We start from the raw sequence: 10,152 nt of genomic DNA, 5'->3' as shown, positions 1-10,152 counted from the left end.
TTGTATTTAAAGAGCTAGAATATAGAATGAACTCTAAAGCCCTTTACAAAAGACGGATTCTTACCCCTGAGCCACAGAAGCGTCCGAGTCGATGGGAGTTTGGCGTCGTAGCCGTTGTACAGCTCGATGTAGTCGTAGCCACAGTCGGCCTCCTCCTCCACCTCGAAGGTGATGAAGCTGAGCTCGATGCCGTAGCCCTGCTCTGCCGTCAGCAGCCACTCACAGTCCGTGTGACCGGGGGTAATTGTTGTCTCCGAACTGGGAGTGGGAGAAAAGGTTCTTCTGACGGACGTCTGCTTTCAGACGACCTCCACACTCTGCACACAGACACACACAGGGGAAAGGGTTGTTAGATAGAGAGAGAGATAGATAGAGAGAGAGATAGATAGATAGATGGATAGATGGATAGATGGATAGATGGATAGATGGATAGATGGATGAGATGGAGAGATGGATAGATGGATAGATGATAGATAGATAGATAGAGAGACAGACAGACAGACAGACAGACAGACAGAGAGAGAGAGAGAGAGAGAGAGAGAGAGAGAGAGAGAGAGAGAGAGAGAGAGAGAGAGAGATAGATAGATAGATAGATAGATAGAGAGAGAGAGAGAGAGAGAGAGAGAGAGAGAGAGAGAGAGAGAGAGAGAGAGAGAGGGATGGATGGATGGATGGATGGATGGATGGATGGATGGATGATGGATGGATGGATGGATGGATGGATGATGGATGGATGGATAGATGGATAGATAGACGATGAAAGATGATAGATGAAAGTCTCGCCACCAGAACTACTACAAAGCTGTCACTGTTAAGGAGTTTGTGATGAAGGAGATAATGACAATACAAATATTATGTATAAGTATAAATTGTAAGTAATCAAGGCAGAGTATTGAAGCCAAATATAGATACAGATTTAAAGATAAATAACTGAAGCCATACAAAGTTGTGCATTAGACTAACACTAACATTAGTATGATGCAGCAGATGGAAGTAAACTGTGTAAAACTTAAAATACAAGATATATAAGAAATATAAAATCCAGTAAACACTGGCAGCCCAGTTACATGTTTAATGCATTAATCATTCATTCATTCTCTATATCTGGGAGGAGTTGTGCAGTTTCTTCAAAGTTCTTCAAAAATTTTGCCTGAAACAATCCGACTTCATGTGTTTCCATCATGTGTGTGCTGCCCATCACCACCAGAGGGAGGTATTGCTCCTACAAATCTAGTCAAACTGTAGCAAATCCAACTTCATGACACAAAAACTCACACACACAAACACACACACAACTACACATAGTGAACAACAATGGACACACACACACACACACACCTGTGGAGTGTGTAGCTTGGAAGCCTTGCGTTGCACCGAGGCGTCAGAGATGAAGCGCAGGTACATCTTGTTCCCGGTGGACACCAGCGGCTCCGGGACCTTGCTGCCGCACAGTCGACCCAAGATGGCCGCCGTGTCGGTGTCCCCGTCGAAGGCCTCCAGGTGGTCGTACGCACACTCCTGATGCTGCTCGATCTCGAACTCACTGAAGCTCTGTGGACATGGACGGGGGGGGGGGGGGAGATGTGAGAGGGAGCGCTGAGACAAGAACGTCCCCGTCTGTCTCATGGTGTCTCTGGGAGAGAGACGAACCAGTAGAAACCTTTGAGTTTAAGGGTCTGAGGATCGTCCAGAGTTAGTTTCCTACTGTTTTAATCTCTTACTGGGACATGACAGAAGAATTCTCCTGATGAGGGTCCTTTATTTTTGTATTTTGTGTGCAATGACCCTTTAAAACAAGGACACACACACACACACACACACACACACGTAACATTCACATGTCGCTATAAATTAGTGTAGAACTGGTTATGAGGTATAAAAGGTTAATTCCCACCATCATCACTAATTCTTCATTTAAAGTCAAATTTCAAGTGCAAATATCCAAATTCCAGTTTTTCTCTCAGTGTTGCAACAATTTACATCGTCTTGGTTGGACAGTTGTGTGAAAATAGAAATAGGTTTGAATCTCATGTCTTTAAATACATCAGGGGAGAACCCCCCCCCCCCCCCCCACCCCCCGCCTGGACTATACACACTGACACGGTTTGTACAAAGTGTCACGATTCATAATCTCATCAAGACACCGGGAGCTGAGTCATCGCACCTCGCAGGCCTCTCTCCCACACACATACTCACACACACACACACAGACACACACACACACACACACTCACTCACCCCTGTGACTGTTACCTGAGCCGAACTCTGTCACGCCAACGCAAACCAACACACAATTCAAGACAAACCAACACACAATTCAAGACAAACCAACACACACCAACACAAACCAACTCACTATTTATACAACCCAGACGGAAGGAGACAGGAGAGTGAAGGTGGGCCGAGGTGAGGATGCTGGTTTCCAGATGTTTTCTGAGTGTGGCTGAGGTGAGACTGGTTTTGGATCTGTGTGTGTGTGTGTGTGTGTATGTGTGTGTGTGTGTGTGTGTGTGTGCGTGTGTGTGTCTCAGAGTTAGGAGGCAATAACAGAATGACCTTCAAGACTATACGTTCAGATTTTTGGTATTAAACTTGTGATGTCATTACTGAGGATATAGACTCAAACCAATCTAACCCCCCCCCCCCCCCCCCCCCCACACACACACACAAAGTACACATATAACCTGTGATTTCTTTTATCAAGATTCACAGATAATTCTCTGAGAATCAAAGAAAGATGTTGAAAACCAGCCGATCTCACGACGTTAAAGAAAGTGAAAATAAAAAATCGGGGGGGTTCTTCCCTGACTCACATCCTTCCACCAACCTCCATGGAAAATACGTTTTTTATGATTTGACACACGACCTCCTCGTCTGAGTTTCTCTATGAGAACCAACACTGTTTCTTTGAAGGGTAATTCCAACTGTTTCTGGTTCGGATTAAAAGATGAATCAGAAAATCGGAAGACAACGATATTTATCATCATAGAAATGCTTACACGCTCAAACGTGCCCACAAACACACACACACACACCAACACACGCACACACACACACACACACAGATAAAGACACAGATGGCCATTGCCCAAGGCCTCTTACTAATGCATGAGCAGCACACGCTTGTAGTTAACCCGAATATATGAACACGCATGTCCCCCCCCCCCCCCCCCCCCCATTCACATTTGGGCTTGATATGTAGAACACGGGAAAGAGCAACCACTGTGGCAGCCTGAAGCTTTTTAAATACAATGTGACCCCACAGACAGAATAATGCATTGACATGAGGGGGGGGAGACATGAGGTTCTACACATGGAGACAGAGGAACTCAGTGGATGCTTCATTTGAGTCAAACTCACGATCTTGACTCGGTGGCCCGGCGTGGCCGTGATGTCCCAGGTGCACTCCTTGCGGCTGGGATACTTGTCTGGCCAGTTGGGGCTGCTCAGGGTCCCGCTGGGGCTGTGGATCTTATGCTCACACTCAGCTGGACACACACACACACACAGAGAGACACACAAGCACACACACACACGGAGGGGAAGTTAAAATCGTGGCTGCACAGGAAAAGGTCAGGGGAAATGGAAAGGGAACAGGAAGGAGAGAAACGAGAGAACCCGACCAGAGAGAGGAGATCTCAAAGAAACACATCCTGGTGACGGGTTCAGGATGAATCTCACATGCACGCTCGCTTTGCACGAAGACTCTGCTGCTGGGAGCTCCATTCGTGCCAACATTGTGCACAAAGAACAAAAAAATAGATCGAAAAAGTTCAATTTATCTGGTTCCAATGTATTTTTTCAATCATAACTAGTCACAGAAACAGAAAAACTCATTTTTCATTTTTCAGCTTTCATGCATATGTCAGCAAGTCCCGAAATAAAGTGTTTCAATTGAGTTTCATGTCATGTTTCTGTACTTTATAAAAACTTTGGAAAGCTTCCTGCATTAGTAGAAGCAACAATCTATAACATTCACAAATTATAGATCAACACAAGTTGTTTTTAACTCTTCCTTCAAACACAATATGTGCTGCAAACACCACAAACTGCAGCTGGAGGGAATTTAGGTTTTGGTCTAAAATTGAATTAACTTCATCATAATCAGTTCCATAGAGAGGTGTGGACATAGACTGTAAATAAAGATGGACGACATGACGGCTGCACAATAGTGAAGCCAAAGTGTCTTGATCGCCCCCTGGTGCCTGGCTGCAGTACAGATCATAAATCCTGCCTCCTCCATGTTAATGGCTGGAACATGGACCAAACCAAAAAGTCAAAATACACATTTTTGTAACTTTTTTCTGTTTGTGCAGTTTTTCTTCAGTAAGGTTTGGTTTCAAAAACAAGGTCGTGACTGAACACTGATACTGACTCACGATTGGTTGAGCATGTGTATCGGTGGGACCTTGATACTGAAGCACAATCGCTACTGCACAGACTTCAGAACTCCCATTAGGAAGTTGTAACAGCCGTGAGTTTCTACTGTTTAGTAGGACTACTGTTAAATTTCCTCATACACCTAGTAATGTCCAATTACTGTGTATTATTCATTGGTCTGAACTGGTTTTCCTAACAATGGCGAGCTGGATAACATAAACTTTGTTCTTGTGCAACTGGAACGCCAGCAACTCGGGTGGTAACAGGAGCGTTCAGACAGAGACTGGACATGTGCACCAGTTTGGATGTGTGGTGTGAGATGAACAAAGTGGCCCAGTGAGGTGATGGGAGGCATTTACAAGACAACGAGCTGTGTTACAGAGTCACACTTTTTATTTGGACCCACATACAGAGTGAGATGAATTTACAAGAACAAACGTATGAATGTAAATGAGAATGTCACAGAGTCATTCATCACAAACTACTGAGACTTTAAAAAGTCACACAGTTAAAAAGAAAGTAACTGAGCTCTGACATTAAATTCAAACTCTAGTAAGGAACTAAACTTTCCTTCACAACATCGAGTGAATGTCAGTAACAGGAAGTGTAATTTAACAGTTCATTCATTTAACATTTCATGAAGAGGAAACAACTGGATCTTTCCGACCACAGTGATTTTATGATTTTCTTTACACACACACACACACACACACACACACACACACACACACACACACACACACACACACACACACACACACACACACACGCACACACAAGATGTTACACACCTCTACCAAGCATCACTTACATGAACCCAACATGTCAACAACACATGTCAGTCTCTCCTCCTGTTGAAACTAAAGTACACACACAGGCACTCACACACAGTATGCATGTACATAACCACACACAGCTGTGTGATGGGAGGATGGTTTTGCATGATTCTGTAAACTCACTGGGTCACACACACACAGACACACACAGACACACACACACACACAAACCACACACAGGAAGACGGAGCGACATGTGAAACGTTCGGGCTCCCAGATGTTTGAAACATGAGTCCTTTTATGAGCAGCCTTTAATGTGGTGTGTATGTGTGTGTTAATCTTCAAAAGTTCAACTTCAAAGACCTGAGTATAATATTTCATGTGTGTTTTTGTGTGTCTGAACATGGTAATGTGTTAATGGCTTTTAATAAATAATGTTTACTGTCTGACGAGGACCTTTCCCCCGTCACAGCGAGTAGAGCTGGTGACTTACAAGTAGAGCTGTTTGTCTTTTGAAGCGAGTTCAAGTCAAACCACGAGTGATGTGAGAGTTAAGTGGTTCAGAGTGAAGAGTCGGGGGTCTGGTAACGCACTGGTTTCAAACCACCGTGCTGGAAACCACCACTGACCAGCATGGGGCAGCCAATGAGGGTTTTCTACAACCCCAGGAGGAACGATATGTTCCAGCAGGAGCTTTGTTTAACAATGTTCTTGCATATGGGTCTAATGATGGATATGTAGCAAGGTCTTCTGGTAGTTTTTAAAAACTTCAAAAGTCATAACTTGAGATTTGAAAGTTTTTGCTTTCATGCATCAACTTGAATCACATCTAAAAGTCGAAGTCGAACAACAGTCAAGTCGTAGTCATATGTCAGGTTTAAATAATTTGTTTATGTTTTAACTCCTGTCCCTTTTGTTTTTCAACTGAACTAAACAAAAACTGCTAAACATATTTCCACCACACTTGGCGAACGGATACTGTGGCAGAAAAAACCCATTAAACTTCGGTGCCGATCCGGGACCTGGGACAAGTCCAGGAATTTTAAAACATGTTTTCTCCATTTTTTTCCCAGGGAACCATTTATGGATCTTGATGGAAAAAAACAAGCATATTTAGGGGAACGGATATCTATGACTGTGTGAACTTCTGTGCAGCTCTTTAGAATTTAAAGGGACGGTTGAGAAGTCAAAAGTTAAGATATAGGCTGACGACTTGCCAGAATTTTGCTTTTCAAGAGTCAAGATCAATCACATCTACGTCCGGTCCGATCTCAAAGTTCAAGTCCTTCATCAATCGAGTCAAAGTCAAGTATCAGACATTTTGTGACTTGAGTCCACAGCCTCCAGCCTCCAGCTCTGTGAGCAGGTTCCAACTGTGCAGACCACTCAAATGGGGAGGACCATCCTGTTCTCCTGGGGACGCTGATGTGGGTGGACAGAGTAGGGCCCGTACGATGGACGGTGGACGTTCTCGTGCTTGTGTGGATGTGTGAAGACGTGCATGTGCGTCCCGGTGTTTGTGTGCCAGTGCGGATGTGAGTGCACGTGGAACCCACCTTCCTTACAGTCGTGTTTGTTCTCATGCAGCACAAAGCCGTGGCGACACTGACACACGTACGAGCCCACTGTGTTGATGCACTCGTGCTGGCAGCCGCCGTTGTCCTTGCTGCACTCATCCTTGTCTGTGAGGGACACACATGCAACACGTCACTCGTGTGGAAACAGCGAAGAGACGGAGGCAGGAGGTCAGGCGGGGGGGGGGGGGGAGTGGAGGATGGGGGGGTGGAGACATTAAGGACGGGGAGGAGGAAGAAGGGATCAGTGAAGGAAGGAGGCAGCAACATGATGAACAGAAACAAACAGGGGTCTTAACTAGAGCTCAACCGATGTTTGGGAGCCAATAATTATTCCAATATTGCAATATTTAAATTAAAAAATAATAGTCAATGATTCCAAAGATGTTATCAAATTGTCATGAACTGGAAATTACATTTTGACTTGATATTCTACAGTTGAACCATAAAGTTTTATAAGTTTCCAACAAAGTCCTTTAGAGCTAATGCTTAAAAAATATGTTGTTATCAAACCCTGATGATAAAGACAGGATTAATATTTCACAATTTATAACCAATACATTTTATTATAAATAGATGAAATGTATAGATACAAAACAATAAAATAAAACTAATATAATCATATCGACTGACTTTTGTCGGTTGAGCTCTAGTTCAAACTAACATGTTCACACAGAACTGAAGTCATGTGTCAAGTTGAAGTTTTTGTTTCCAGGTCTGAGATGTATAAAGCCTGAGGAGATGGTGGAGAACTCAGAACCATCCTCAGCTTTAAAACACTGTCTGCAGCTCACATTGATACCATGCAAACATCTGAAGCTTTTCTAAAAGACGGGCTGCAGGAAGAAGAAGGTCTGATGATAGGAATGACCTCAAACTGTGAAACACTAACATTCATGTGCAGTGAAACAATTCAGAAAGACAAAAGACAGCGTAAGGAAGATTTAAGTTAATTTGTGTGTGTGTGTGTGTGTGTGTGTGTGTGTGTGTGTGTGTTTCTGGTTCAGTTGGCGTGAATCACTGTCTCCGGGCTCCTCCTCAGGGTCGTGGTTAAAAACTTTGGCTTTGAAGATTCACTGAAACTAACAGCTGTTTTCAGATCAGCTGTTTTCAGTGGGATGAAATATTCACCATGAAGCTCAAAATATGACTTTTATCGTAGAAAAGGAACAAGGAGGCATGTTGACATGTTTAGAACTTGATTATTACCAGAGGAGGACTTTGAAATCTCATTGCACACTATATATCTGACATAGAGCACATGTCCTGGACCAGCTCATTGAAGATCAACGTTCAAGAATCATATCGCTGCAGAGGTGCTTCTTTTGTGAGATGCACCAAAGCGTGACTATAAGATGTTTGATTGAGTTATGCAGACAACAATTGTGTTTTCTTGCTTCTCCCTCATTTTCTCTCCCTCATCCTCTGGTTTGTGACTTTTCTTCCCGACCACACGTCTCCTCCTCAGGACTAAAGCCCTTCATTGAGGCCCTGACACTGGAGGAACCAGAGCGGCTCACCGGGTGGAGGTGGAAGAAGCCGGACAGACTCCCCTCTGTGTGGGACCTCCACCTTTTATTACATCGCTGACGGTTTAAAGGACAGAGGAGATGGACACATGACCACACAGGAAGACTGAGGAGTGTGTGTGTCTGTGTGAGTGTGTGAGTGTGTGAGCGCGGGATAGATTCCTATAAAGAGATGTGAGATTAGACACAGACGCCGAGTCTCACCTCAACTCAAGAGCTTGGGAATCAAACGAGATCTGCTTTTAATGAAACCACTAAATCCCTCTGTGTGTGTCTGTGTGTGTGTGTGTGTGTGTGTGTGTGTGTGTGTGTGTGTGTGTGTGTGTGTGTGTGTGTCTGTGTCTGATGTGGTATTACAGTGCTATTGTGGGCTCAGTCTCACCCTATCAGAGGCTAAGAAGCTTTGCGGTGGACGCTACGCAGTATTCATTGTAGCTTTCTTCAGGTCAAGCACACAATCCACGTGCACGCGTACACACACACACACACACACACACACAGACTCGCACACACACATGGATTAGTAGTATGTGGGAGGCTGAAGGGACCTCCCCAAAGCTGTTGGCTTGTCACCAACCCAAAGCTTTCCCCGGAAGTTTCTGGCAAAAGCTGAGTCACTCGACTTTTGATATAAAGACAGAAACACGATATCTGTGTCTGAGTGAGAAGTTTCTCTCCTGCGTGTTTCTGCAGGTAGAGGGATTCTGACAGTTGCTCTACTTCTTCTGATGCAAGGACGAGAAGCAGCCGAGAAGTCGAGGTGAAGTTGTCCGAGCTGATCAGTTTGAGCAGAGAGAAGCCGAAAGCTAGATCTTCTCTTCAGGGACAGCTTCTTAAAAAGATTCAACAAATTCATCCCTGTTGCGACGAGATGGAAACATTTGTTGTGTTTTTAGAAAGGAAAATCAAAGCTGTGTCCAAATTCCACTACAAGTACTAATTGTTCTAAATGAAATGATATAATATCCATACTATATCTCCCAATTCCTTTCTGTCTATCCTATCAATAATGGTGTAAGGCTAAAACAATACAATTCAATCCACAAGTGAAAAGCTTCTTAAACAAATTTGCAGACAAATTGTTTTCTGAAGCATCTCAAATAATGGAATTTATCTTTCAAGTAAGGACGGTTGATTTTGTATCGTGGTCGAGCTTTAAGATGTAGATGTTGGACGTTTAACAACATTTACACTCGGTTTATATCCTAATAACGTGGATCCACGCTACGTTCACAAATCAATGAGAACGTCATCAAGATGTCTTTGTTGATTATCCCAGTTAACAGTTGTCATTGAACATGGAAAGAGGGGCTTGAGGTGATCATATTCTACCTGAGCTATGAGCAAATGGGGGTTTAAGACATTGCCACTGTCTACATGTCTGGCTCCAGTCTGCGTATTATCAATATATCAAAACTTTCCCACCACTGCATTTAAATCTGAGAAATGTTCTAAACTTAAAAAGGGCCAAAGTTCTCCAAGGGACTTTGGCATCTATTCATTCAGGTGATGTTCCCTTTCCTATTTGTCTTGTACGAGCATAGTGGCTGTTTAAAATGGACCTGACTGCTCAGCCCTGATTCTTCTAGCTTACAGTTTCCTTGAGTCCAGCGCAGTGTGTGTGGTCAGTCTCATTTAGAACCTTGTTGATCCAGAGCTGCAGCAGCTCCCAGCGTGGAATCTGGACACAGCACGTTTTCCCTCTGAGGGAGAATGGATTAAACAACGATCCGCACCATTGAGGTTGGATCCATCCATTCCCCCAAATATTAGGATAGACCCTGAGCCAATCAGAGGCGCCGATGGAGAGGTCATGTTACCTCTGACCCTCGATGAGGTCGCCAGCTTGTTGTTGATGAAGCGGCCGCGAGCCGGAGAGCGACCGAGCTTTGA

At 44.0% G+C, this 10,152-nt stretch overlaps 1 protein-coding gene across 1 annotated transcript in view; it reads right to left on the bottom strand.

Moving 5' to 3' along the window:
• The window catches only part of LOC128437237 (dorsal-ventral patterning tolloid-like protein 1), a 36,862-nt gene that overhangs the window by 733 nt on the left and 25,977 nt on the right, over positions 1–10,152 (bottom strand). Inside the window, 7 exon segments of the mRNA XM_053419302.1 lie at positions 65–100; positions 102–239; positions 241–317; positions 1,339–1,365; positions 1,368–1,551; positions 3,361–3,488; positions 6,713–6,838. Coding sequence (XP_053275277.1) covers positions 65–100; positions 102–239; positions 241–317; positions 1,339–1,365; positions 1,368–1,551; positions 3,361–3,488; positions 6,713–6,838 — 716 coding nt within the window.

The sequence above is a fragment of the Pleuronectes platessa genome, chromosome 3 (assembly GCF_947347685.1).
Source record: "Pleuronectes platessa chromosome 3, fPlePla1.1, whole genome shotgun sequence".
Classification (NCBI taxonomy): Eukaryota; Metazoa; Chordata; class Actinopteri; order Pleuronectiformes; family Pleuronectidae; genus Pleuronectes; species Pleuronectes platessa.
This window is presented reverse-complemented; position numbering and strand designations above follow the sequence as displayed.